The 26,453-nt window shown below is 54.0% G+C and overlaps 6 protein-coding genes across 6 annotated transcripts; 2 read left to right on the top strand and 4 right to left on the bottom strand.

The window, feature by feature from the left end:
* Positions 1-391: 391 nt before the first annotated feature.
* QC763_503240 (uncharacterized protein) lies at positions 392-3,595 on the bottom strand (the record flags this gene model as incomplete). Its single annotated transcript, XM_062912916.1, has 4 exons — positions 2,929-3,595; positions 2,296-2,881; positions 1,602-2,222; positions 392-1,554 (listed from the first exon to the last, which is right to left on the bottom strand). The coding sequence occupies exons 2-4, from the start codon at positions 2,330-2,332 to the stop codon at positions 392-394; spliced, it is 1,821 nt and encodes a 606-aa protein (XP_062766126.1). The 5' UTR covers positions 2,333-2,881; positions 2,929-3,595.
* Positions 3,596-7,189: 3,594 nt separating this feature from the next.
* Positions 7,190-10,819, bottom strand: QC763_406350 (uncharacterized protein; the record flags this gene model as incomplete). Its single annotated transcript, XM_062912273.1, has 1 exon — positions 7,190-10,819. One exon carries the CDS (start codon positions 10,817-10,819, stop codon positions 7,190-7,192), a length of 3,630 nt encoding a protein of 1,209 aa, XP_062766125.1.
* A 12-nt stretch (positions 10,820-10,831) lies between these two features.
* On the top strand, positions 10,832-16,700 carry MET10 (sulfite reductase [NADPH] flavoprotein component). Its single transcript, XM_062912274.1, has 2 exons — positions 10,832-12,969; positions 13,260-16,700. Exons 1-2 carry the CDS (start codon positions 12,940-12,942, stop codon positions 16,434-16,436), a joined length of 3,207 nt encoding a protein of 1,068 aa, XP_062766124.1. The 5' UTR covers positions 10,832-12,939; the 3' UTR covers positions 16,437-16,700.
* Positions 16,701-16,931: 231 nt separating this feature from the next.
* On the top strand, positions 16,932-18,560 carry QC763_406370 (uncharacterized protein; the record flags this gene model as incomplete). Its single annotated transcript, XM_062912275.1, has 3 exons — positions 16,932-16,961; positions 17,020-17,444; positions 17,495-18,560. The coding sequence occupies 3 exons, from the start codon at positions 16,932-16,934 to the stop codon at positions 18,558-18,560; spliced, it is 1,521 nt and encodes a 506-aa protein (XP_062766123.1).
* Positions 18,561-18,828: 268 nt separating this feature from the next.
* QC763_406380 (uncharacterized protein) lies at positions 18,829-20,541 on the bottom strand (the record flags this gene model as incomplete). Its single annotated transcript, XM_062912276.1, has 1 exon — positions 18,829-20,541. One exon carries the CDS (start codon positions 20,539-20,541, stop codon positions 18,829-18,831), a length of 1,713 nt encoding a protein of 570 aa, XP_062766122.1.
* A 996-nt stretch (positions 20,542-21,537) lies between these two features.
* Positions 21,538-26,228, bottom strand: QC763_406390 (uncharacterized protein; the record flags this gene model as incomplete). Its single annotated transcript, XM_062912277.1, is given in 5 exon segments — positions 21,538-23,096; positions 23,150-25,383; positions 25,442-25,760; positions 25,773-25,907; positions 26,145-26,228. 5 exon segments carry the CDS (start codon positions 26,188-26,190, stop codon positions 21,538-21,540), a joined length of 4,293 nt encoding a protein of 1,430 aa, XP_062766121.1. The 5' UTR covers positions 26,191-26,228.
* Positions 26,229-26,453: the final 225 nt, after the last annotated feature.

Genomic DNA, 26,453 nt, shown 5'->3' with positions numbered 1-26,453 from the left:
AGTATACCCCGCAAGGTCTTTGCGTCTGAGAGCAGCGCGTCTATTTTAGACATCCTAGCGAATAACGGCATCGGGATCTTGGTTCTCGGCCATGATCGCAACCTCTCGCGCTGGTATAGATGGTAGCTATCTTTAAGAGTTCGTATGCCTGTATCTATAGTAAACGCTGAAAGCAATATAATATCTATCAGGAGAACCCGGGCACAAGGATGCGCGAATGCCGCGATAATAGTCTTACTCCACTTATGACTATCAAGAAGACTTCCTCGACTCAAAAGCTAGCTTAACCAGCCTTAAGTTTACGAAATCTGGCTCTCAGCTTCTCCAAGACTTCGGCGCGGCTTTTTCGCCTCGGTTGATGAGTTTTAATAGATAAGCCTAGCGAAGACCATTAGTTAATGTTGCGACAGGAATATATATCGAAGGTACCTTGTGTTTGCTGTAAAGATTCTATACTCCGTATGGCACGTTGAGATTTTGAATGAGATGGCCCCAGAGTAGTCTGAAACCCGGATAGCGCCCGTCGGCACATCGCCTCGGCCTCCCCTAGTCGGTCCTGATTTACGTAAAGGTTGCCTAAGTTGTTGACTGTACTGAGAGTCGATGTGTGATCTGGCCCGAGCGCCTTCTCCCATCCTTCCAGCGCCCGCTGGTACATCGCCTCGGCTTCCCCTAGTCGGTCCTGATTTACGTAAAGGTTGCCTAAGTTGTTGACTGTACTGAGAGTCGATGTGTGATCCGGCCCGAGCGCCTTCTCCTTGCCTTCCAGCGCCCGCTGGTACATCGCTTCGGCTTCCCCTAGTCGGCCCTGATCTACGTAAAGGATGCCCAACATATGTGTTGCGCCGGTGGTATTAATGCCTTCGAAGTCGCTCTCGCCCCCCCGGAACCCCCCAGCCCACCATGAGCATCTCTCCGCATGCGGGAGAAGCCGCCGCTGGAGCACCCAATAATCCTCAGTCTTGCTGTCGGGTACTGAGAATCCAACCACCATCACCGCCAGCTGCAGAAACAGTCTTTTCTCGTTGTCATCCTGTATGTGCGACGTCCACCTGTGCACCACCGGGTGTATGCTGTAGCTGCTGCTGCCGCTGCCGCTGCCGCTATCCTGCACGGACTCTCGGGCCTCGATCATCGAGTAGCGGAGCAGCAGTCTCGCTGCGTCCAAGAACCTGACTTCGTTGCACGCTATATCGCAGAGCCATCCGGGCCATTGTTCCCCACCGTATGCCGCAGCTTGCAGTAGACCGAACCATAAGTCTTTGTTGTCAATAAAAGCCCAGAGCCGCAGCAGATTCGAGGCGTTCCCGTTCCTCGCCTCGATTGCCTTGAATGATATCGTCCACGTTGTCCCAATACTTCCCTGCTCGTAATCCACTAGCGGTAAGCTAGACTCGCTGTCAAGCCTCATCAAGTCGTCCCACTGCTGCTTGTAGAGCCGAACGTACGACGTAATGTCGAGCCCGGTCTCGCGGAGATATGACGCAGCCTGAGCCAGCGCAAGCGGCAGGCCATCGAGCAAACCGAACAGCTCGGTCGCAGTCTCGTCCATAACTGCCACCTATCAGCCTCAGCCTTGAAACTACGAAGTTAAAACCTACCCAATTGTTGCCCATACCACTGCGTAAATATAGTAGTACCCAATTCTTGGCCCACCTTGTTCAGTCGTTTCGAGTTACCGAGCTGTGCTAGCCTTGATAAACGTGTAGTAATCAGCACCAACCCGTGATCGCCCGGAAGGTACTGCCGAATATCGTATGTGCCTGTCGACCCGCCTTGCTCGTGGTCTTGGTCGACGTTGTCGAAGACTAGCAGCCAGTCGGTATTGTCCGGCCGCGCAAGCCACTCTAACACATCCATCACCACGAGATTAAGATCGTCCTCGGTATTTAAGGCGCGATTCTTGCTCCTGTCTGGAATCTGACCTTCTGGTATCCTGCTTACACAGCCAGCAAGACTCTGTCTCAGTCGGTCCTCCGACCTACCATCTAGCCAGAAGACCGAACTGAACGTAGCTTGATGGCGTCGAGCAAAGTCGGCAGCCAGCTGTGTCTTCCCGATGCCACCAAGTCCGTAGAGAACAAATATCTTGCGTCCGTGACTCCGCCGGGAATGCGGCAGGAGATATCGTTCGAGCTCGGCAGTGTCGGACGGTCTATCAACAAATTTACTCGATACCGGCACGCCCCGTAGTGTGAATATCGTCTGGTAGCGGCCATAATCTAGCACCGATCGGATTAATGGGGAATAGGAACTAGGAAACGATGGAGTAAAGCTAATAAAAACTAGACTAACACTTTCGTCCCGCAAGGTTATTTGCGCACGCTTTCATCTGCTTGACTACGCGCTGCGACGCAACGTAGCGCCTAGTCGCCGCCGCAATCTCTTTCTTCTTCTTCGACTCTTCCAAACCGACATCCTCGAGTCCGTGATCGACATTAAAGCGATAATAGCGTCCTTCGTCGTCGAGGTTCGAGTGGTCGCGGCGGAACTGCTCAGCTGTCTTTTCCGTCTCGGTCGCAAGTTCTTTTAGGGTAGCCCAGATCCCGAAGACGTCGTCGCGCACCGGCTTCAGCGCAGGTACTCCTGTGCCGATCGAAACCACGCATTTAAGCCGCCTGCCCGCAGCTGATCACCCCACACATCTCGGGCCTGGGTCCACAGCGCGTAGACAGGGTTGTTTGCTCCCAGCGCGCCGTCGACGAATTCCTCATCAAAAGGGCCGATGGCAATGGGGTCGAAGAAAGTTGTGGCGGCAGACGTAGCGCGGCACGCCTGCCATATTTTTGTAGAATTCAGGAGGTCGGTGCCGCCACGGGGGGATCGATAGCTCGTTAGGCAGACGGTGTCGTTAGTTTCTTTGCTTGTCGCGCAGACGAATCTAATAGGTTAGCAGCGTACAAGCCGAAAAGGCGATATAAAACATACACCTTGCAAGGCGCATCGGGAGCGTCCTTGAGTAGTGCGTTTTCGTCGAACCCGCGCTCTACCAGGATCTTCTTCACGGCTCGCTCGAGCTCGGCGGCGTCGAACCGACCCTGGAGCTTGCCTTTAATCGTAACCCGGCGGCTCTTTTTCTCGAAAACGCTATCGGACAGTGAAGCATAGGCGTGGATGCAGTTGTCGACGGTCATTTGCAGACGGCCTAGCATGATGGCAATAAGGCCGCCGGTGCTGGTGCCGCCGATCATGTCGAAGTAGTCGCAGGGCTTAGGTGGCGACTCAGCATCGATGGCGGTCATGAGCTGCTGGAGGATCAGGAGCGAAGACAGGCCGCGCACGCCGCCGCCGTCAAGGGCGAGCAGGCGGATGTCGCTGCCGGGCATGACGGCGCAGATGCAGCTGATGTAGCGGATGCAGTGGGTGCAATATGGTATTCGAGACGGCAGTGAGATAGGGCTAGGGTGTGGTTGGAAGAGGAATCCGAGCTATCTAGGAGCCCAGGCCGACAAGGCTGCGGGGGCTGAATTGCTGGCACCGCGGCTGAGTTGGCAGCGGCTGGAACAAGCAGATGTAAAGAGAGCATAGAGCTTTATTTATTTATTTATTTAGTCGTTTCTTAACGTTTCTTACCTTCACCCTAGCTTTATCTCGCCTATGCGAACGGCCTAGCAAGAGGTTCATCACTCGATATTCGAATCGCAAGGGAAACGCAGGTCGTCCCTACTACAAATGGCAGCCTTGCGGCAAGTTTCTTTGTTTCGCAGACCACCGAGGCAACGATCCCAACAGCCCGCCATGTTACTGCGGCGTTTCGAGTAACAGACAGTTGGCTGGTAGGGAGACGAGCGTTCCCCGCGGAGTACACTACGTGTGTAGGCTGGGAGTTTGCACGTTCTACCAGCCGCACATTGGCGGGAACGGGGGGAGCAGGTCACGGTGGATGATGACGATCTTGTACATTGCATGCCAAGCTTGGTATCCTGTAAGCTCATATAGCGCAGCCGTAAGGCCCTTCTCCCGACAACCTGCCCGTCATCTCCTTGAGCTGCGTGTCTGCGTCGAACCGCTATTCCCGAGGATATGCCGAGAGTGATTCAATTTGAATAGGGAAAGGGGGAAGGACATTGAGGACGGAGGCCTCCGAGCCCTAGGGAACAAACCACCAGACTCCTTCGCCGTTATGAGCCTGGCAGTCGAAGACGCTGCAGTAACGACGCCAAAAACCCGCCATCCTGCCCTTCGCACCCTCTGCTAGTACATTTACTGCTTCCTTTCTATTTACCCTAAGCGAGATTGAGATTGAGGAGGGTCAGAGATGAGCCCATATTGAGACAGCTCTGGGCCAAAAGGAGGAAGCAACGACAATAATTAACTGGCTCTTTCAACGGGAAGGCTGGAAGAATACTGGCTCGCGAAGGAATTAGAGGAGAAAAACTGGAATCTACCACAGGGACAGGCTGCAGAAGAAAACGCCCATCAACGCCCACGGCGCCGCGGCGCGAGAATCCCGGGGTTCTAGGACCGGGAAGAGCCTTAGCCAGGTCATGAGAGGCAGACTCACCCTAGGAGGGAAGGGGTGGACTCCGCAATCAAGCACACAAAAACTTTCCAAAGTGGCATCGGTTCTGGGAAGAGTCCAAGCTCCTTTGTCACCAAGCCGGGTAGAGGAGACTCGGACAAGTGGATTGTAGGAGACATAGAGTTGGCTGCTATCTCCACGCACCGGTCCATCGGTCCTCTTCTGATTGGTTAGCTACATAGATTGTCTCTTCTCGTGATACCTCTTCTGATTGGCCCATCTATTGTGTCTGCGTCTGTCCGTGTTCATGGTCGTAATATAATGGGACTGTAGGTTGGCAGCATCAGATAATGAGTTATACGCTCCTTGACATCCTCATGCTGCAGCGGATGATGTATCAAGAGAAGAAGAGAACCCATAAGAGAAATAACCGTAAGAATCCAGAAGCGTGGTTTCATCCACAATTGCCTATTGTACAGACTTGTTGTGTATTACCATTAGAAGCCATTTATGGCTTCAGTAGAGGCAGCGATTCCCTATGCTTGTTGCTTAAGTAAAACGTAGAAGCTGTTTCTGGCTCCAACATAGGCAGACCATCGCTGCCTAAACAGACAAAATAAAAGAAGCCGTTTCTGGCTTTAGCAGAGGCTGAGATTTCATATCATAATCCTAGCGCTGCCTTAGGCTCAATGGTTTGCATTATAATCATGTGGAAGCTATTATTGGCTCTGCAAAGGGCAGAAGTTCCTTTTTATAATATTTGTCAAGCTGACTGGCTATGCTCCAAAAATGGCTCTACTTCAAAAATGGCTCTGCTCCAAAAATAGCTGTGCTCCAAAAATAGCTCTGCTTCAAAAATGGTTTTTGGAATCAAACAGACCTATTTAAAAGGTAGTATTCGATGGCTGGCGGCTCCGTAAGGCAAGTATAAACTAACGTAAATATATAATCTTACATGCCTGATTAAATTAGAAACTATCTAAAGTTTCGGTAAACCGGGATAAATAATGTTTAGAGGGAGATAGTTTGCTCTATTTAGACGAATATAAAAACTGATCCTGGATTAGATATACTACGCTGCTTCTGACTCTAATGAAGGTAGAAGTTACTTATTATAATCCCTACCTGCTTATCTACGCTCCAGAAATAGCTCTGGAATAACTTAGTGTTACGTAAATTTACTTATTGCTTACCCTGCTCAGAGCCTTTCTTACTATACTTAGGGCTTCTCTACTTCCGCTCAGGTAAACGCAGTAAGTGCTTAGATCTAAGAACGGAAATAGAAACTGTTAATGTCGGGATTCCGATATTGTTTGTAACTCGACTGATGCTGGTTTGAGGCGTGTGCTACACCACTGCGTGGAAAGTGGAGTTAAGGTTTTGAGTTTTTCCGCGAGTGACCCTTATCCTAACTTAGACAAATAAACGACTTCTGTTTATACTACCGAAGTCCCTATTATAATCTAACAAAACTTAAGGGTAATATAGCTTGGTAGTGAAGGATAAGATTACTGTTATATTTAACCAACACTGTAAGATACTCGAGGGTGCTCGGCAGTATAGCAGGACGAGTACTCGGGAAGAATTCTAGTATAGAGTCGTTCGGTTAGGATGGACTCGGAAAAGTTTATCAGTATACAATCACAACACTAATATATAATTCCGTTTGAATAGGTGTAGAAGCGGTGAGTCTGAAAGCGGTGAGCCTGAAAGCATTAAAAGTGGTTTGAGGTGGCAGAATCCTTATCTAATCTACCTAAATAGGTAGATTAGATCCCAAGATCCGGCATAAATGAAATACAGCACGTATTTGTGGATTTTACACTTCTTCCGTGTGGTTTCCAGCACTTGCACCACTAGCAGCACTTACGGTTTGAAACCGCAGCTCTCACAGCGAGCCAGAGTTTTCTGCCACAGCTACCACAGCGAGCCACAGTGCTCTCTGTCAGAACTCTCAACAGATTGAAGCCACGGCAGCCACAGCGTTCTCAACGGCCCAGGACCCGGCAGCCACAGCGTTCTCACCCACTGGAATCAATCGAATACGAGGGACTCAACAGGGCTTATTAGCGATACAAGCCACTGTGGGCCACTGAACCGATAGAAGTTGTGGGAAGCGATAAGGAGGAAAACGAGGTCTTCAATGCCCATAAAGGGCTTGGGTGAGCGGTGGTGAGCTCAAGGTGAGCCGAGGGTGAGCCGAGGGTGAAGCGAGCCTGATTTTGGGCTAACCATGTTTGGACGAGACAGAAAAGTTTTTAGAGACCGACTACCCAGGTATGCAATCTCGGATAGATAACGAGACAAGCTGGGATTCATAGAAGAGACATTGGGCCTGATATTTCAAGACGCTTAGACTGATAGGAAGGGAAATTAAGTCGAATATATCGAGATCCGACCTTGTCAAGGAAAAGGTTAAGCCCAACAGACTCCAGATCTATACCACACGCAGCGCATTGTAACCCCCATTATCCATTCTGAACTGCCGAATACAATCCAAGTCCAATTTGCTACCAAGACCTACATCACCTGCAGAAATATTAAAAAACATCGCAATTTCACGCTATCCGGCTACAATCCGCTCGTTTAAAGCCTCCAAACCCCTTCCCAAACCCAGAACCTAGCCCATAAGAAATTAAAACTCTCCATTTGTACCAAGGGTATCATTCCACCTATGTGTAATTTTCTCTTTCTCTTCTCTATCTCCCCCCTTCTTACACCATTTCTCTACTCCCCAACAACAAACCTCCTCTCTCTAAACCCCAACCACCTCCACCTCAACGCCAAAGAACTCAACACGACACTAATACTACTCAACGCCATCGCCAACGCCGCCCACGCAGGGTCCAGACTAACATGCTTCCCCTGGCTCACAATCGGATAAAACACCCCCGCCGCCACCGGGATCATGACCGTGTTGTACACAATCGCCCACCCAAAATTGAACTTGATCCTCCTAAACACCACCCTCGACAGATCCAGCAGCGTCACCACCGTCTTGAGGTCCGACTTGACAAGCACAAAGTCGGCGCTGCTGATGGCTACGTCTGAGCCTGAGCCGATGGCGATGCCCACGTCGGCTGTGGCGAGGGCGGGGCTGTCGTTGATGCCATCTCCTACCATGGCGATCATGGCGCGTTCAGTGGAGGACTCGGAGTTTGTACCCCTGCGGGCCTTGACGGTGGACTGGAGGTACTTGATCTGGTCGGCTTTTCCCGCTGGGAGGACGCCGGCGATGACTTGGTCTGCGGGGATCCCGAGTTGTCGGGCGACGGCGGTGGCGGTGGTAGGATTGTCACCGGACAGCATCCAGACGCGTGTGCCAGACTCTTGAAGAGCGGCGATGACAACCTTGGCTTCCGGGCGAACGGGATCCGAGATGGAGAGAGCGGCAGCGAGTGTCCAACCGGAAGAGGGCAACTTGGTGGCAGCCAGAGCGATAGACTTGGCCTCCGTCTTCCACCTCTCAAGACTCTGTGAAGTTTCGGGTGAGATCACGACACCAAAGTCCTTCATCAGAGCCTCGTTGCCAACGATCAGCTCAAATGAAGTCTCAGGAGCAGCAGCCTGGCACATCGCTTTCATGCCCTTCCCAGGAAGCTCCTGTAAATTGTCGGCTGTGACCTGGGGCAGCTCCTTGTTGATGGTGCAGAATCTGATAATCGCCTTGGCAATCGGATGGCTGCTATTCTCCTCGACACCCTTCAAAGCAGCCAAAAAGGTACTCTCCTCCGGTGTTCCCTCACCGTGGATCTCAGCGTCGGTAATCCTGGGCTCCCCTCCCGTCGTCAAGGTTCCCGTCTTGTCAAAAACCACACAGTCGATCCGACTCGCCTTCTCAAAAGCCTCACCACCTCCCTTGGCCAAAATGCCATGGTTCGCCGCCAATCCACTCCCAACGAAAATTGCCGTCGGAGCCGCAAGCCCAAGACCACAAGGACAAGCCACCACAAACACGGCAATTGCAAACTGGAGGCTGAACGCAATCCACCCTCCTGTAGTCTTGCTCAGAAAGTGCTCCGGCAGCCTACCCCCATACCCCAACGAAAACCAGACAATCCACGTCAAAATCGCAAAAGCCGTAATGGCGGGCACGAAGTACGAAGTCAGATAATCCGCCACTCTCTCAATCTTGGCCTGCTTCGTCTGCCCCTCCCTCACCACATTGACAATCTGATCCAGCAACGACTTGCCCGCCACCCCTGTAATCCTCACCAGAATCGACGACCCCTTATTGACCGTCCCCGAAAAGACCCGATCCCCCGCCCCCTTCTTCACCAACCTCGACTCCCCCGTCAAACTCGACTCATCAAAGCTACTCTCCCCACCAATCACCACGCCATCGCTCGGCGGGGACGCCCCATGTGGCACCCTGACCACATCCCCAAAGTCAAGCAAATCCGCCTTGACAACCTCATCCCCTTCCTTCTCGGACCCAAACCCGCTGACTAATATCGCCGTGGTAGGCCTCAGCCTCCCCAGTAGCTCCACCGCGTCTCCCGTCCTCTTCTTGCTATAACTCTCAATGTACCTCCCCAGCAGCAAGAAGAAAGTCAAAAACACCACAGTATCATAGTAAAAGTTCCCATCATGCGTCTCGGTAGCACGGCTTGCTGCAGCAGCAATCATCTGAGCAACCGACGCAAAGTAGGCCACCGACGTGCCAAGCGACATGAGCGTATTCATGCTGCCAAATTTGTAGAAGCGCTTCAGAATCGGCACTCTGCTGCCGCGGCGCCATAGCGTGGCGATTTCCTTGACGGCGCTCCTGTGGAAGACATCGGCGGCGCCAAAGTAGACTGGGGTGGCGAGGATGAAGAGCGCGATTTGGGCCCGGTTGATACCAGAGGTCCAGGGTTTCATGAGAGTGTGCGCCTTTTCGTGGGGAATCAGCATCATGTAGACGATGCCAATGACAAAGGTGGGGATGCAGACGAGGCCGGTGAAGATCACCCGATATAAGATGGCCCTCTGGTGCTTTCGTAGGATGAGCTTGGATCTTTCTTCCAAGGAGGGAGGATGGTAAATGGATGCCCTGAAGCCGGGGTCGCTGGCGTCGATGGCCGCGAGGATTTGTCGGACTGTGAAAAAAGGGGCGTCAGGGACGTAGGTGACCCTAATGACAGGCCAAGAACGAGTGGGGGGGTTGTTGATCTCAAGCTGACGTCGAAATCCACCAAGACAGTTTACCACCCGTGCTGGACAAAGATCGCAATGTAAACCATCTATCCTGATCTCCACCGCTCTTTCGTTGTGTTCTGTCTCCTTCTCACCCAAGCTGATCACACTGTCGGCAACTGCGTCAAACCCTAGCTCTTCGATAGCCTCAACGATCCTCGACGCGTTGTGCTGACCATGGAACTTAACCGTGGCGCTGTTGGAGAGCAGGTTGACCGCAACATCATCGATCCAATCCAGCTTCTTCAAGCCCTCCGTGATCCCGTTGGTGCAGGATGCACAAGTCATCCCGCCGATGGCTACTGTAGCTTGCCATGTGTCCGACTTGTTTTTCCGCTTGTTTGGTTGGACAACAACTACTTGGCTGAGCGTGGCCTCGTATCCCAGTTCTTCGATAACTCGGACCAGGTTGTCTGTTCGATTTGGTTCTGTCAAATCAACAATGGCGCTGTTGTTGAGAAGATTGACAGTGGTCTTGGAGATCCAGTCGTATTGCTTCAGTCCTTCCGATATCATGTTGGCGCAAGCTCCACAGGTCATCCCTCCAACGGCAAGGGTGGCTCTCCATATTGGCTGTGGTGACAAGGCGTCGGCACTTTCGATCGCGACAAAGGTGTGTGGATCCTTTTCCTGGATGACAGACAAGCTGGTACGATTCGTGTTTGTCTGCACGGGAACAAGGCTCTCGATATGGTGCATTTCTTCCAGTTCATGCTCCTTCGAGTTTTGGCAGTGCGCGCAGTTTTGAAGATGGGCCTTTACTTTCTCGGGTTTCGAGGCAAGGGGTCGAAAAGGGTTCATCCATCGGGCCAGTGCGGAACCGGACGGCTCATTCTGAGAGGAGCTTCCCTCTCCGTAGGGGTTGAGGTCTCCCATTTCCATGCCCATGTCGAGATCCGAGATGCTACCAGACGATGTTGTGACACCGCATACCTCGAAGCCGTTCTCCTCGAGCAGCTTATGCATGTGCTGGAGGGAGGCGGCTGGACTGTGCTCAACAGTGACCACGGACGTAACGATGTTCGGTGAAACCCATTTGACGATGTTGCTGCCATACTCTTGTAAGACAGTCTTTATAGTCGAGACACAGGTGGGACAGTGCATGTTTGCGAGGAGGAATGAGGTCGTGGCAGTCTCAGTCGGCAAGGCGGGCGCAGGCGTGCCGCTGGTGGGTGCCATGGCGGATAGATTGGGCTTGTCTGCCGGGTACAACGACGGTGGGTGACACGATGATGTATCAACGGTAGGCTGTCGTCCGTCGGCTACCTGATGCCGAGCCTTGGGCAACGGCCAGTAGCGATGTGAGTGGTGATGGGCAACGGCGGTATATTAATACTTGCCGTTATAGGAAGTGCGGACCTCTGGCGAGCAGAAGCGCGATATAGCCTGAACTCGCCAAGGTTGTCAAAACCTGCACACAAGTGTCCTGTTCGGGCTGTGGCCGAGAAGATGCCGGAAACAGGTCGTCGTCAGGCTGGAATGTACCCAGTATAAGTAGTTCGGAGTGCTTGCGCCTGGTGGTGTACGCTGGGCGACGAGATGAGCTGTGAGAGGCAAGCTCAAGCAGATATAAGCAGATTGCAAAGATAAAAACCTGAGCAAAGGGGTCGAGTGGCGGGCGCTGATGCAGCCATCAGATTTGTCAACTGGCCGACTTTCCGCACAATTGACGCAGTCGATAGAGTCACCCTGCAACCTGTCGTTGTGGCGGCACGCTTTTGCGCAAGACTTTGGGGACTCGCGGGACTGCAGTCGACCACGCCTTCCATCTTCGATCTGATGCACCACCCAGCCAGCCAGCTCCACAGTAGCCATTGGCAACCGAGATACCTGTCCAACATGTTGAAGTTTATCTTTGTAGGCATCGGATCGAGGTCAGAGAGCATCACCGGAGACACGGCCCCTGTCCGGCACCTACCGACCGTGTCCATCATCATGGCTGTCTTTGTTCCCCATCTTCCGTCAGTCTGGGCCTCTCATTCTCGCGGCAGAATTAGTCATTGAATGGGACCCGGGCACATCTTCTCGGAAGAGTCTCGAAGTTGGAAGACATGTCGTCGGGTGCTGACAACGCCAAGGCCATCTACAATTGATGGGCGCTGTTTGTGGCTTGCATTTTGACAGAAACGTTCTTGCGGCAGCCGGGGCCTTATGCAGTTGATTGGCACAGCGCGCCGCACAAAAGTCGCAGGCTTTGCTGCCGAACCGGGAAGTGTGAAATCGGAATCAGTGACGCATGGGATTGTTTGCCGTCCCGATAAGCATATGGCTCACGGGACCTCGACGTCTTGAACTCATGTTTCCATTTCCAAGCCGGGTGCCATATCCGAAGCTGCGGTGGTGTGCTACCTTCCCGGTTCCGCAAGATACCTATTTCTGCATTCTTCCGAGCTATCTTTACAATTGCCATGTGGTGATGGGATGAGACATCAGGTTGGACGGAAATGTATCTGGAAGACGATGGTGTTCCCGGCGATGATTGTGGTGGAATATCAGACTGTTTCTATTTCACAGGCACAGCATCCAGGTAGATTGTTTCCATATTGTCTTACCATCACCATCATGCTGTGCTGCGAATAGTGAGGAGAGCAGATGATGCCCACTCCCCCGCAGAATGGCATTACCCCACATCAAAAACGTGCCCCGCCTGACAGTGGACAACCCACATGCCAAGAGATGGAGGGGCCAGGGACATCCTGTCTGGCACACCTTTCCTGTCAACGACACATCGCCATGAAGGCATCTCCGGCTGAAGCAGCAACAGATGGTTAAGGCCACAAAGGACAGAATTGAAACTCTCTTCGTCAAGATCAACGTGTCTCTTGGATTTCCACCCCAGTACAGTCACACGAGACCTCACATTCGCCGCCGAGATCACGTCATTGCCGCTAGAGTGCGACATCGCAAGGTCTCCAACCAGTTGAACATGGATCGTTTGATCTGTTCAAGACAGGCCGTTTTTAATCCTATCTCGTGGGTTCTTCCTACAAAGAAATCGTCCTAACAAAAGCAAATTATGCCTGGTCGGCTGTCGGTCAAAGAAGCCGAACAATCACCAGCACCGACAGCCGACATCGCCACGAGATACAGACATCTTGTCAGGCATAACCCCAACCCTGACCGTGCTGCATTACAAACCAACGTCCCCAAACCTCCAAGTCCCCCCACATTTCCACCAGATGCGGTTAGCTCACAATCACGCAATCGACATCCATCAACGCGAGCCTCGAATCGCAGCAAGGGTCCAACGCCCCAAAGACTGCTTTTACCAAAGATTTTGGCTGTGAGATGCGGCACTTATGGGGAAGTTGCTCCGGCCAAGGAGAACGGTAGGTTGTTATTTTTTGTTTTTAATTTTTTCCCAAGACTCATCTCCAATCTTTCTTCTTTTCGCCTTCTTCAAAACCAGCTGTTCCCGCTGGCGCCGTCTCTTCTTTCTATCTACTCAGTTCGTGAGCGCTTCGAGGCAACCCCTGGGCCCCTTACTACGCTATTGCCTCGATATTTCGCGAGCGGCCGAGTCTTTGCTCTTGAAGACGCCTTCAAGAGTACCCCTCCTTCTTCTCCCTCCCTTCTTGCCATTGAACCCCCCGAAACCGACATTAACATGCAGCTGAAGCACGAAGAGACCACCGGAGGCGTTGTCCCGGTCGTCGAGACTAGCACCGTCTCCTCCGGCTTCGAGAAGACCGTGCCCCTCAGCTCCATCTCCGGCCCAACCTACGTGACGAGCCAGCTCCTCGTCCAGCAGGCTGCTTACAAGCTTTCCGACAAGATCTTCTCCTTCTCCCCCGAGACCTTCGATCTCGATGCGGCCGTCAAGGACTGGTCGCAAGCCCAGGAGAAGAACATCCATGGCGAGACCACCACTGTTGTCCCTCTCCAGACCAGAGCCGGTGCCGGCACCTTTGCGCTTGGTTACATCTTCTCCAAGGACTTTGACCTCAGCAAGAGGCGCATTCCCCAGACCCTCCTTGCCCCCTCGCTGAGCCTCCGGCACTTGCGCGCGGCCTTGGACCAACTGTCTCTCCTCTATGGCGTCTCGAGCCCCTTCGTTGCCCACGTCGCCGCTGCCGACTACTCCAATAACGATGGCCTCATCACCGAGTACGAGAGCGCCCTTCAGCTGGCTGAGGACCTCGGTCTCGGTCTCGTCTCGACCTCCTCGGCTCAGGAGGTCCAGCACATGGCTCTCTTCGCCACTCTCCTGGCTTCCCTTCTGCCTACCCTCCACGTCTACGACGGTCTCCGCACCGCCAGGGAGACTTTGAGGGTGGTGGATGCGCTCAGCGAGTCGAGCATTGCCGAAGTCTACAAGTGCATCTCCCAGGAGGCTGGTGCCCTGAACAAGAGGTTGGACACCGCTGGCAAGGTTGTCGAGCTTTTGCGCCTGTTCAACAGCCAGCTCGGCACTTCGTATGCTCCTTTCGAGTACCACGGTCACGAGGCCGCTGAGACCGTCCTTGTTGTCTTTGGCAGCGCCGAGGCTCAGCTTGCCAAGCAGGTCGTTGATACTTTGGCTGCTCAGGGCCAGAAGGTTGGTGCTCTCAATGTCCGCATCTACCGCCCATTCATCGAGGAGGCTTTCCTCGAGGCCCTCCCGGATTCGGTTCGCCAGATTGCCGTTCTTGGCCAAGTCCGTGATGCTTCGGCTGTGGAGGATGCCTCTGTCCAGTCTGCCCTCTACTCTGATGTCCTGACTGCGGTCACCTTTGCCGATAGATGGTCGCAAGAGCCTGCTGTTGTTGATTTCAAGTACCCTGCCTCCGCCGTCCACACCCCCAGCTCCATCGCCACTGTTCTCAGCAAGATCACCAGCAAAGACGATCACGCCGAGGTCTCCTTGACCTTGAGCTCCCTTGAGCAGGCCCAGCAGTACATCTTCTGGGATGTCGACAACTCCGAGGCCGTTGCCTCGGCTTCCGTCCTTGGCAGGCTCCTCTCTCGCGAGTCGTTCAACAACATCTCGGTTCACGAGACTTACAACAGCCTCATCCAGGGTGGTGTTGTCCGCACTGAGATCAGGAGTTCCGAGAAGCCAGTCGATGCTCCTTTCGCTGTCGAGAAGGCGGATGTTGTTTTCGTTGGCGAGGAGAAGCTTCTCAAGGAGGTTGCTATCGTCAAGAGTGTAAAGGCTGGCGGCAAGTTGGCCGTTCGTCTGCCCAACTTCAAGGCTGAGGAGATCGAGAAGCGCATCCCTGCCTCCGTCAGAAAGGAGATCCAGGAGAAGAGTCTCCAGCTCTTTGCTCTTGACTCTTCCTTCTCCCCTGCTTTGGAGAACCGCGCCCAGCTTCTTGCCGAGCTTGCCTTCTTGCAGGTCGCTCGCCCTGACCTTGAGGCTGAGAAGCTCGTCAAGCTTGGTGGCCTCTCTGGCGACCAGGTCACTCTCGTTGAGGTTGCCGATGCCCTCGCCCAAGCCCTTCACAAGGTTGAGGTTCCCGCTACCTGGGCTGAGGAGGACGCCGCTGCCATCTCTCTTGTAGAGGAGCTCAAGCCCACCAGCTTTGTTGCCTTTGACAAGGGGGAGGCTGAGTCGGCTCTGCAGGTCAGCACCTGGCAGGAGATTGCCAAGGGTCTTGCTTTCCAGGAGGCTTACGGCCTCAAGACTGAGCTTCGCCCTGATCTCACCGTCAAGACTCACACCATCCACGTCAAGGAGAACCGCAGACTCACTCCCCTCACCTACGATCGCAACATCTTCCACATCGAGTTCGATCTCGGCACCTCTGGCCTCACCTACAACATCGGCGAAGCGCTCGGCATCCACGCCGATAACGACCCCAAGCAGGTCCAGGACTTCATTGAGTGGTACGGTCTCAACGGTGATGACCTTGTCCAGGTCCCCTCGCGCGAGAACCCGGCCGTCTTCGAGACTCGTACCATCTACCAGTCTCTCCTCCAGAACATCGACATTCTCGGCAAGCCTCCCAAGCGCTTCTTCGAGTCCCTCGCCGAGTTCGCCACCGATGAGGCTGAGAAGAAGAAGATCGAGTTCCTCGGCAGCAAGGAGGGTGCCGAAGAGTTCAAGAAGCTCTCCGAAGTTGACACCGCCACCTACGTTGATGTCTTCCAGACCTTCAAGTCGGCTCACCCATCCTTCCCTGACCTTGTCCGCATCGTGTCCCCTCTCAAGCGCAGAGAGTACTCCATCGCGTCTGCTCAGGCCGTCACTCCCACTTCCGTTGCTCTGATGATTGTCGTCGTCGACTGGGTTGACAGCCAGGGCCGCACCCGCCAGGGTCAAGCCACGCGCTACCTCTCTGGTCTCAAGCCGGGCACCCCCGTCATCGCCTCCGTCAAGCCCTCGGTCATGAAGCTGCCGCCCAAGGACACGGCTCCCTTGATCATGGCCGGTCTCGGTACCGGTCTTGCTCCCTTCCGTGCCTTTGTCCAGTACCGCGCTATGCAGAAGGCTCAGGGCAAGGAGATTGGTTCCATTCTCTTGTATCTCGGTTCCCGTCACCGCAGAGAGGAGTACCTCTATGGCGAGGAGTGGGAGGCGTACATGGACGCCGGCGTGCTCACCCTCCTCGGCGCTGCCTTCTCTCGTGACCAGCCTGAAAAGATCTACATTCAGGATCGCATGAGGCAGACGATGAGTGATATTGTCAAGGCTTATATTGAGGAGGAGGGATCTTTCTACCTGTGCGGTCCCACTTGGCCGGTGCCGGATGTTACTGCTGTGTTGGAGGAGGCGATTGCTACTGAGGCTAAGCAGAGCGGGCGGAAGGTTGATCCCAGGAAGGAGATTGAAAGGCTGAAAGAGGACGGAAGGTATGTGTTGGAGGTATACTAAGTTGCCGTTTTTGGACATGTCATTTTAGCGAGGGTAGTTTTGGTAGATACAAAAAGGCGTTGTTTATTTTTGGTTTGCTTCATCTTGGGATATCTTTCCCCCCTGAATTGATGATGGATGGTGTTGTTGCTGTTGAACGGTGCGGGGGAATCTCCACTCGGTGGGCCATGATCTGCAGCTACCCCAACCCCGGATAATTGGTGGCCAATGGTATTACACAAAGAAGACGCGGAAGACGCCAGCCGGAGTGTGGGGTAAACCGGGGTTGTTTGGAGGAGGGAGGGGGGGGGGGGCGGCCGGTGGAGGGGTGGACTTGGGACGACCTCGGGCCTCACCGGTTTGCATCGCATGCAGGAGCTGGAACCTACATCATCACTTACTTTGTCTCCCATTTAAATAGGTCTTGTCTTGGTTGTCCATTGGATGTATTTGTCGTCTTTTGTGACCGTTGACTCACGCGTGCCTTCGAATAGGTAAGCTTTTGGAACCATCACCATGTCCGGCGCTATCCGAGCCCTGCCCAACGTGAGTTCTTTATCGTCAAGGTCATGAATCATGGAAGGAGAACTGATGAGATGAACAGCGGGCAACCAAAGCCGCCTCCCTCCTCCGCACAATTCAATATACTCATCCCCCAAACTGCCCATGCCACTCCAACCCCGGCCATCACCACCACACCCAGCACCAACAAAGAACTCAGGTCACCCGCTTCGCGGATAGGGTTCAGAATGGCAGCAAGAGGGGATATGCCACCCCGTCTCAGGACCCTTCCAAGCTGAAGGAGTACGCCTTCGAAATGGCTGCCTCTTCCATCCGGTTCGGTCCCGGGGTGACGAGGGAAGTAGGCATGGATCTGAGCAACATGGGGGTCAGAAAGGTCGCCGTCGTGACAGACAAGACAGTGGACCAGCTGCAGGCGATGAGGGCGGTTCGGGAGGCACTCGACAGCCAGCCAGGGATCGAGTACAAAGTCTTTAACCAAGTCAAGATCGAGCCCAAAGATTATTCGCACGTCCCTCCCCTTTTCTCCCCGCCTTCCCTCACTAACCCCCTCCCAGCATCAAAGAAGCCATCGCCTGGACCCTCCCCTACAACCCCGACGCCTTCCTCGCCGTCGGCGGCGGCTCCGTAATCGACACCGCCAAGCTAATGAACCTCTACTCCTCCTACCCCGAAGCCGACTTCATGGACTTTGTCAACGCCCCGCTCGGCCTCGGCCGCCCGATAGACCGCAAGCTAAAACCCCTAATCGCCATCCCAACCACGGCCGGAACCGGCTCCGAAACAACCGGCACCGCCATCTTCGACCTCGCATCCCGCAAGGCGAAAACAGGCATCGCCCACAGAAACCTCAAACCCACGCTTGGGATCTGCGACCCCCTCAACACGGCAACCATGCCCTCGGCTGTTAAGGCCGCTTCCGGTCTGGACGTGTTATGTCACTCCCTAGAATCATGGACCGCAATCCCCTATTATGAACGCACACCCCGCCCTACAAACCCCATTTTACGGCCGGCATACCAAGGCTCGAACCCCATTTCCGATATTTTTAGTTTGTCCGCGCTGAGGTCAACGGTCAAGTACCTCCCCCGCGCGGTCAGAGATCCGGAAGACACGGAGGCACAGTCGGAGATGCTCCTCGCTGCCACCCTTGCCGGTGTCGGGTTTGGCAATGCAGGTGTTCACCTCTGTCATGGGATGTCGTACCCTATCTCGGGGCAGAACAAGGGGTATAAACACGCCGGTTATGACGTCAGCGATCCGATTATTCCCCATGGGGTCAGCGTGGCGGTGACTGCGCCTGCGGTGTTCAAGTTTACGGCGGCGAGTAACCCTGATCGACATCTCCAGGCGGCGGAGGCGTTTGGGGTTGATGTGAGCAATGTCAAGAGGGAGAGCGCGGGGGAGGTGTTGGGCGAGGCGATTAAAAAGTTTTTGGAGGAGCTGGGGGATCAGCCCAGGGGGTTGGGCGAGCTGGGGTTTGAGAGGAAGGATATTGAGGGGTTGGTCGAGGGGACGATACCACAGGCTAGGGTGCTGGTTTTGGCTCCCGGGTTGGCGAAAGAGTTGGAACAGGAGAGGGAGGAGTTGGGGCAGCTGTTTGAGGAGAGCTTGAAGCATTAGGGCAGGGGAAAATGGAAATGTGAATTGGGCAAGTAGGTGAAGCAAGTGGGATCTTGAGATGATTTATGCAATCGAATCATGGGACTTGAAGCAACATCATAGAGTCGCCGGTTTGATACCAACTACCGCATCTCTTCTTGACATTCTCCGTCCGACAGTATTTTCCACGTCATATATATATCACACTATGTAGCCCCCATCCACCGCGTCTCTAGTCAAGAATCCCTTCCCATCAACCGCTCCAAAATGGACCAAACACACTCTCCTTCTACCCAGTCTTCAGCGGCCAGCTCTTCCACTTCGTAGCCCACCCGTCACTCCCAACCGTCACGGCCTGCGGCCACAACTTTGCAAAAATCTTCCAAAACAAGTTGTCAGATTCGATCCCCCCCACCCGGTCCCGATTGAAAGCAATGTCCAACTCCCGGATGGTCGTGCCTCCCAGTCCCCTGTTGTCAAGAAAATACGTCCTCTGAAGTCCACGCCCCCATCGATCGAGCTCGAGATTGCTTCGAGAACCAGCTAGCCAGAACGACCCGTCCCACAGGAGATGGGGTATCCAGAACAATTCAAAGCCCCGGGTTCTCAGTAGCATTGTTTTCAGTTGGCAGGTGCTACCGCTGGCGCAGCTGGCTTGGATGATGGTGTGAAAGATGGCTTTGGCCAAATCAGAATCCACGGCGGCATTCACCATAGCTTCCATAATGTGGCCATTGGTGTAGTGGCGCCCCAACTTACCAGGCGCAAGCTTTCGGCCGAAACTGTTCTGAAAATGGGACGTGGCAAACGCAGGGCCCGATGTTGGTCTATTGCGAACCACGGATCTCGAGGGCGAGGCATCCAACTCCAACGACAGCCTCTTTAGCATCTTGAAGCTACCACCGATAGCTCTATATCGAACAACCTCATCCCTATCGCCCATCGACCGCTTCACCGAAATTGACAGGTCCTCAACAGCAGGGTAGCGGTTGCCCAGCTCGATGATCTGTTGCTTTGCTGGGGGCGGGCCCAAGTTATGTCCATCCGCGGCATATTCGTGCGATACAGGTGCAAACCACAACCTTTTGAGTCTGTGATTCGGAAGCCCCGAGATGTTGCCGTCATGCCCGGCTAGTGAGACGACCCCGTGGTTCCATCCAAGCAGATGCAACCTTTTCAGCTGCGCCAGGGTGCTTAGAAAATGTCTGGCCGCTTTGTAATAGTCGACTGCCTCCAAGTCTTCCTCCCTTAGTGCTCTAAGATGGAGGGATAGCGACGTCAGCAAAGGGAAGCTCAGTGCCGAGAGGCTCTCGATTGCGTCTTGGCGAAGAGGCGCCAACAACGTCAGGCTTTCAAGCGCAGACATATCGATGCGAGCTCGCCATTCGGCAACATGTCTCTTTTCAAAAGGTTCACCTCTTTTCATGTCACTTCTCGAACTGCAGGGCCGCGAAAGTTGAAGGTTTCGAAGGGGAAGAAGCCGAGTTTCCTTCCCAAGCGCATTCTCACAACTTTGTTCTGCCCTGAAAATGAAGGGATGGTCTCGTGGGACTGGTTCGGGATAGTGACACTTGCGAAGGTCGCGCAGGTTGGGTGCCAACCCTTTCGCCGTTAACATCTGATAAACTGCCTCAACCTGGGGGCATCGTTCAACTGGCCGTGCGTATGGTTCCAGGCACTCAGCGGGAGACAACCAGATGCTGTAAAGACTTGATGACCTGATGAGCGCGAGCTCGTGGGGGTCTTTCACCGTCCAATTGTCGAGACTTCGCAGATGCCAGGTTCGCAAATGGAGGCGTGCAATTCGCTTCTCGTGCACTACCAGCAAAAGGGAGGGTGGGAACTGGCTAAGACACTGGAACACGAGATCCGTTAGACCCGAGAGCCGTCGAACCAGCTCGACGACCGGTGTCCAAACGTGATCTGTTTGGTACATGTAGTCAAGAGAACTTGTGCTCGGGATGTCGCGAACGTCGTGTCCGAATTCGAAATCGGCACCCATAATCTTACTCTGCTCGAGCTCCCATTCGGTGTCGTTTCTCAACTTGGCAGGAAGTTGCCTTTCGAAGAGACTACAGATCTTAGGAAGGGCTTGGTCTGTTGCAAAATCGTGGGGTGCTTGAACAAGCGGCACAAGACTGTAACGACGCTTTGAATTTTGAATCAGGGAGATGTTGCGAACCTTACCCCAAGCCTCATGACGGAGGAGAAGGGCTTCGCATTCTGATACTTGTCGAGCGAGTCGAGATGGAGTTGAGACGTAAAATATGATGGTGTGAAATAGACTGTCCTTCGCGCCTGCATGGGAACTTCTGCTGGTCTGGGCCAAGTTCCGAAGGCTCTCCAAGTCGTCATCAGTTCGGAGGTGTTCACAAATGAGAGTCTTGAGCTCCACGGGAAGCCCATCAAACGTAGCGCTCCCCATGTTGAACCGTCGAGCTTGCTGTTTGAGATGAGATGTGGGAGAGTGAAAAGTTGAAAGTCGCAGCCGAGTTCGCAGCCACGCAGGAGGATATTTAACAGCTGAAAGTTTGGGATGGAGCGAGCTTTAAGGGCCCGCGTGATGCTCTCTGTGTGGCAACCGCTAATAACGTGATAGGCGGTGCCTAAAAGTTTAATCGATTGAAACCTACGTTATCGAAATCTCTGTCTCTCCGTCGCTGCCTCGTATCCCATTTGACTTCACGCCTCGCACGTCAATCAGAAAATAAACACTAACCCCAACATCACCCCATTACACCAGCGCAGGAAAGAAGGCCAGGGACCCCAAGGTGTTTCTCAACGGTGGCCCTTGGACTCACCTCTTGAGAGCACCCTGTTCAGCTAGTTTTTCTCCTTCCTCCTCAGGCTCCCGCAACATTCGAAATAGGCTTTTCGACACCGGTGATAGTAACAGCATCTCGCAGTCACACATACATCATTGAATAAACAACCATCCAAGAATTGGCTAAAAATACCACCACTTTTAACATCTCCTTCCCCCGCGCTAATCATGACCCTACGCAAACCCAAACCCCCTCGCATTCTCCAACGCCATCCCCAACCTCTCCCTCAACGTCTCCTTATCCTTATACTCGGGCAACAGCAACGTGCTATAACAAGTATAGCTCGTCGGCAACCTCCCTCTGTTCCCCGTCCCCCCCGGTCCCAGCTCATCATTCTCCACCCCGTTCTTCTGAATATTAAACACCACATACTTCATCCCCCCGACAGGAACCCGATCGCTCGCCGTCACAAATTCGAGCAACTTCCTCTTCATGTCCTCGTCATACCTCTTCACAATCGACCAAAAATCTTTGATTGTCCGGTGGTGTTCATCATAACCAGTGTATTTCGCGTAGCGTTTTAGTTCAGAGATGTCAATTTCCTGCACACCCTCGACGAGTGACTGAAGGAGCGAGGGCGTGAGGAGGGATAAGGATTTAGGCTGGAGACAAGTGCGAAACCCACGGGCGAAAGCTTCGAACTGAGGGCGGACAGAGACAGTAGTCAGGTAGCGAATGTAATCAGCAATGTACTCGTCCCTGTTGTGGATAGTGACTGGCTTGGACTCTTCTTCCGGGTTGTACTCATGGGGAGCCGGATTCCACGAGGCGTGGGAGGCAGTTTTGGAAAACTGAGGCCACTCCTCCTCCGAGGGGGTGTGGGTGTCCCAATCACCGCCTTCTTCGTCACCCCCCGAAGCAGACGGCCGCATCTCCCTGATGACGTGGTGGCCAAAGGCCGACGTGGAAAAGTCGTACGTGATGCAAAGGTCTTCGAGCTTTCCTTTCGAGCCATTGTCATCCCACTGCTCAACTTCCGTAAGCGAGCTTGCAATATCTGGCCAGCCGTCGGCGATATGGCGGAGCTTGTCTACCGGCTTGCCAAGTAGCTTGCGGTAGAGAGCCTTTGGAAACGTCACCGGCAACGTCAACCCGTTGTAGACCGCAAGAGAAACAAGCAGCCCAATCAGCTCAAACTTCCACTCGTCCTCCAGCGACCCGGGCACAAACCACGCCATCCGACTTCTCTCATCGACCGTAAACGCACCATAATCCGGGTTCAGCGCCTCAGCCAGCGCCAAGCGGAAAAACTCCTGCTGAACACCACCCAAATCAAACCCTTCCTCTCCCGTAGACTCCCCAAGACGGACCTTGAGCGGCCTCAACAACTCCCTCTCCTCCCTCCTCCACAGCTGGTTAAACGCGTCCTCGATAACAGCTTCCCTACGGATATCGAGAACCAAGTACTTTGTAGCCGCCGCACGCAACCGCTCCGTCAGCACCTCCTTGTGATGCCGCGTCAAGCTGGAGCGTGAAGCAATCACGTCAATCCTGTCCTGTAACGATGTCGACTCCTCGTACGACCTGCTCATGCGCGAAAAGTTGATGGACCGGAAATAGGTAACCAGAGTAGAAGGGTTGAACAGAAACGGATAGTCGAGAAGGTGGATCTTTTGTCTTGTTGACACGTGCGATAACCACGCGATGGGCATCTGGACTGTGTCGAGCCTCTCGGCAAAGTACTCGGAGCGGAACTGAGCATCGCCCAGCAAGAGCTCATGACGTTTGTTGTCTACAGGTCTGTCAGCATTTGACCAGGTCAATCTTCACAATAGAGGTGCTCACATATAGCCTGCATCAACGCCAGTGCGCCACCAAAAGGTCCATCCCCCTTGATCACAGGGGAGCCACTCCAGTCGCTAAGCATGACAGCCCTCGCCCAGTCCAGCAAAAGGATCGGAACACGGGTCTCATGCAGAGCCCGCTCATTGAAAGAAAAGTCTAAGACGTAATACACCGCACCGGCATGAAGAAAGTTTAGTTGAGAGAAGAGAGGCGCCAGCACATCTGGCTCTGGCTGCGAGTCATCACCGTCTAGGTCTCCATTGGATTCGCACAGGGCATCAAAATATCTCCTGGTGTTGATGGCGGTAAACAGCCGTCGAGCCAACCTCAGGGCCAAGTCGTCCGTGAAGGCGTCCTCGTACTGAAGACACAGCTCCGTGGGCTGGTCAGCAATGGCGCCGCTACGGGTGAGGCTCAGACCGTGCGACCGAATTCTCGACATATCATACAGCCGTTGGGTAGCCTTTTCTGGGTCAGATGGATCCGGAGTTATGAGTGGCGCAGCGGCAATCAAAGCGTGGAGGCATATCGACATGAGACGACCCGCCTCTGTGTTTGAAAGAGATTCCTTATCCCTAAATAGCTTCGCCGTCGGGGATCGGGGCGCCAATAGCGACTCTGGAGGCGCAAATAGGCTTCCCGCCGCCATCCAGAGACTGTGGAAAACCAGGCTTGGGGCAATCCGGGTCATCCTGAGCATACAGTACCATAGTGTGTGAGAATCATAGAGTTGTCCTTGTTTCGAGAACGATTGAACAGCGAGTTGTGGATCGCTGAGGACGTTGAAGAGAGTCTGTTCAATGAACAACTTCCACTCTAGTTTGAAGTTTGGGCACCCAGAGGCAAGCTTCTTGCGCTTGAGCATCTTGCCCCGGCCGGGGTGTCCGTTGTGAAACTTGGTGACTGATGGCGGCTCAAGCATGTGTTTCTCTGCTGTTCCATCGTCTTGCAGGACATCGCAGATGAAGTCGACAACGTCGGCATGTAGCGTCGATAGTGCCTGTGGAAGAACGCTTTCGTCGTCAGACTCTGGCTCTGGGTGAACCATCTCTCCGGATCCGCTGCTGCACGATCTGTCAGAGGACCCCCCTGAGGGAACGCCTAGCTGCTTTGGACCACTTGGATCAGAAGTCCTCGTCCCGTCTAACTGACTTCGCCCAAGATAGTTCTTCAAATCAAGGGTTTTCGGCGGCGGCATCTTCTCCAAAGCAACATGGTCAAAGTAGCCAGCCGATGAGAGCTGCGAGATTGGTCTGGAGAGTGTCGACCCTGTTGGCTTCGGCCCCCTTGGCCCCCTATCTGTGCTACCAGAGTTTCCGCGTGGCGATCTGAGTAGCCCAGGGTAGGGGTCATCGACCAAAGAGTCTTGTGTGTAAGGGTCAATGGAAAGCTGCCGCTTAGGCACAGGAGGATTTGATGTCCTCAACTTGGCGTTGGAGTTGCGGCGGGGGTGTGCAGAGCGAGAAACGGCCGGCGGGTCGCGAGAGTGGCGATCATCTTTTGAATCTGAGTCTTTCCCAAGTTGTCTGCCCTTTGGTAGCGGTCGACTGTTAGCCGACGCACCGTTGGGCTGGACCGACGACGCCCTGGTCCGTGGCTTCCCCCCGTTATCCCGGTTAGCCTCTGCTTTTACTGCTTCGGCATCACGCCGGTCTGGAGCCGACTCCTCCTGGAAAGCTTTTGTCCTTTGCGTCATGTCCTCTAGCGCAGCCGGCGTGAGCCACTCCAACATCTTGAAAGCCACAGTACCAAAGACGTTGGCCGCAAATGATCGGTGGTCTTTGCTCACTGGCTCCTCCACCACCTCAAACCCAGGTTGCCATTGTTGTTTCGGGCTTTCCACATCTTTCCCAATATTCATTGACCTGCTTTTTTCCCTCGCATCTCCCGTTGATGGCCTGCCGTTATATCCATTCCTCCGTGATGACACCGGGCGAGAATTGTTGAGCTGTGGTTTCGGAGACGTTCCCGTAACACGATCGGTGTGCAACCGCTGCTTGGGCACAAACAGGAGCGAGTTGAGCGCAGCCGGCGGGGCCTTTGGGGTTCGCAGGTTGGGACACAGGCCATTCTCAGGGTTATCTTGGCTAGCGAGGTAAGTAGCCAGCGTTCTCGCGCTCGTTGTGTTGTATCGTTTGATCGGGGCCTGGCCAGCGGCTCTCTTCCGGCAGGTGAAGCAAGTCGGCGTTACGCAATGTTCGGCGCCGCAACCTTCGCGGAGCTGGACGATATACCTGGGCAGCAACAATCGTCAGCCAAGACATCTAGGTCCATTACCCTATCATGACATACCTCTGAACTATTTGCTGAAAGTTGTGTCTTCGACTCGCTTTGTGGACGGCATAGACACGCTTCGGGTTGTCGATGTCCTCCACCAGGTCCTTCAGCTCGCTGGGCGCATCGCATGGTAGTCTCGCGAAGGGGGCCTCCTCCCAGAGCCCTGCCAAGACGTCGAGGTCATCGGTGCCGCTGTAGCTGTGGCTGCTTCCGGCCGCTGGCCGCATGGTATCTCGAGTCATGACATGGAAATCGATGGTTGTAGAGTTGGGTGGTAGGAAGTGGACGTCGGGTTGATATCGGGATGGAGGATGCAGAGGGCTGGCTGCTTGTGGTGCGGTGCGCGAAGCGACAGCGGGGAGGGCGAGATACAGGCGATGATGGGACACAGCAGGAAGTGCAAGGGTTGGCTCAAGTCCTGAGCGATCAGTTTGGCAGCGGATGTTCTCTGAGCAACGTGAACAGGTAGCTAGTTTGAATGCTGGGAACAGAAGACGTTAGAGGGTCTCTTCGATGGGTGATTCCAAGTTGGAGCGGGTTGAGGATGGTGAATGGCTCTCGGTCAGCGACTACGGTGCGGCATTCGCACTGGACCCTCGCTCAGCTCGCTCGCAGCGTTACGCTATGCGGCCTTGGCAACCTGGAACCCGTGCAGCGGTCCCACCTCTAAGCCAAGCCTGGAGCCTTGGCAACAACCGCACGGTTTGAGTAACAGCACTGAGAGCACGCTTGACTCGGTAAACGCCAGACTTGCTTGCCACCATCAGAGCTTTGAGAGAGTTCCAATCTGGGACTCATTTGAACGTTGTGTTTGGAGCGTTGTCGCTGCAAGGTTGAAAGCTGCAAAGATCAGGTCGGGTGGGGTTAGCTCAACCTTCTAGAGTTCCAAATCCATGGGTTCAAGGTTTGCTGGAAGTGCTTGCAGACTTCACCCGCTATTTTGACACTGCAAACAGCAACTAAACACGAGACCCTGGCCATCTGATTTCGATTCTTCCCAGAGCTCGACAACTTTTGGATTCTTCTC

This window comes from Podospora pseudopauciseta, chromosome 4 (assembly GCF_035222475.1).
Source record: "Podospora pseudopauciseta strain CBS 411.78 chromosome 4, whole genome shotgun sequence".
Lineage (NCBI taxonomy): Eukaryota > Fungi > Ascomycota > Sordariomycetes > Sordariales > Podosporaceae > Podospora > Podospora pseudopauciseta.
This window is presented reverse-complemented; position numbering and strand designations above follow the sequence as displayed.

Excerpts from the sequence above, each read along its gene's own strand:
- MET10 (XM_062912274.1), top strand. The coding sequence starts at position 12,940 with ATGGGGAAGTTGCTCCGGCCAAGGAGAACG. Across the intron at positions 12,970-13,259 it reads TGCTCCGGCCAAGGAGAACG|CACGAAGAGACCACCGGAGG; the intron begins GTAGGTTGTTAT and ends ATGCAGCTGAAG.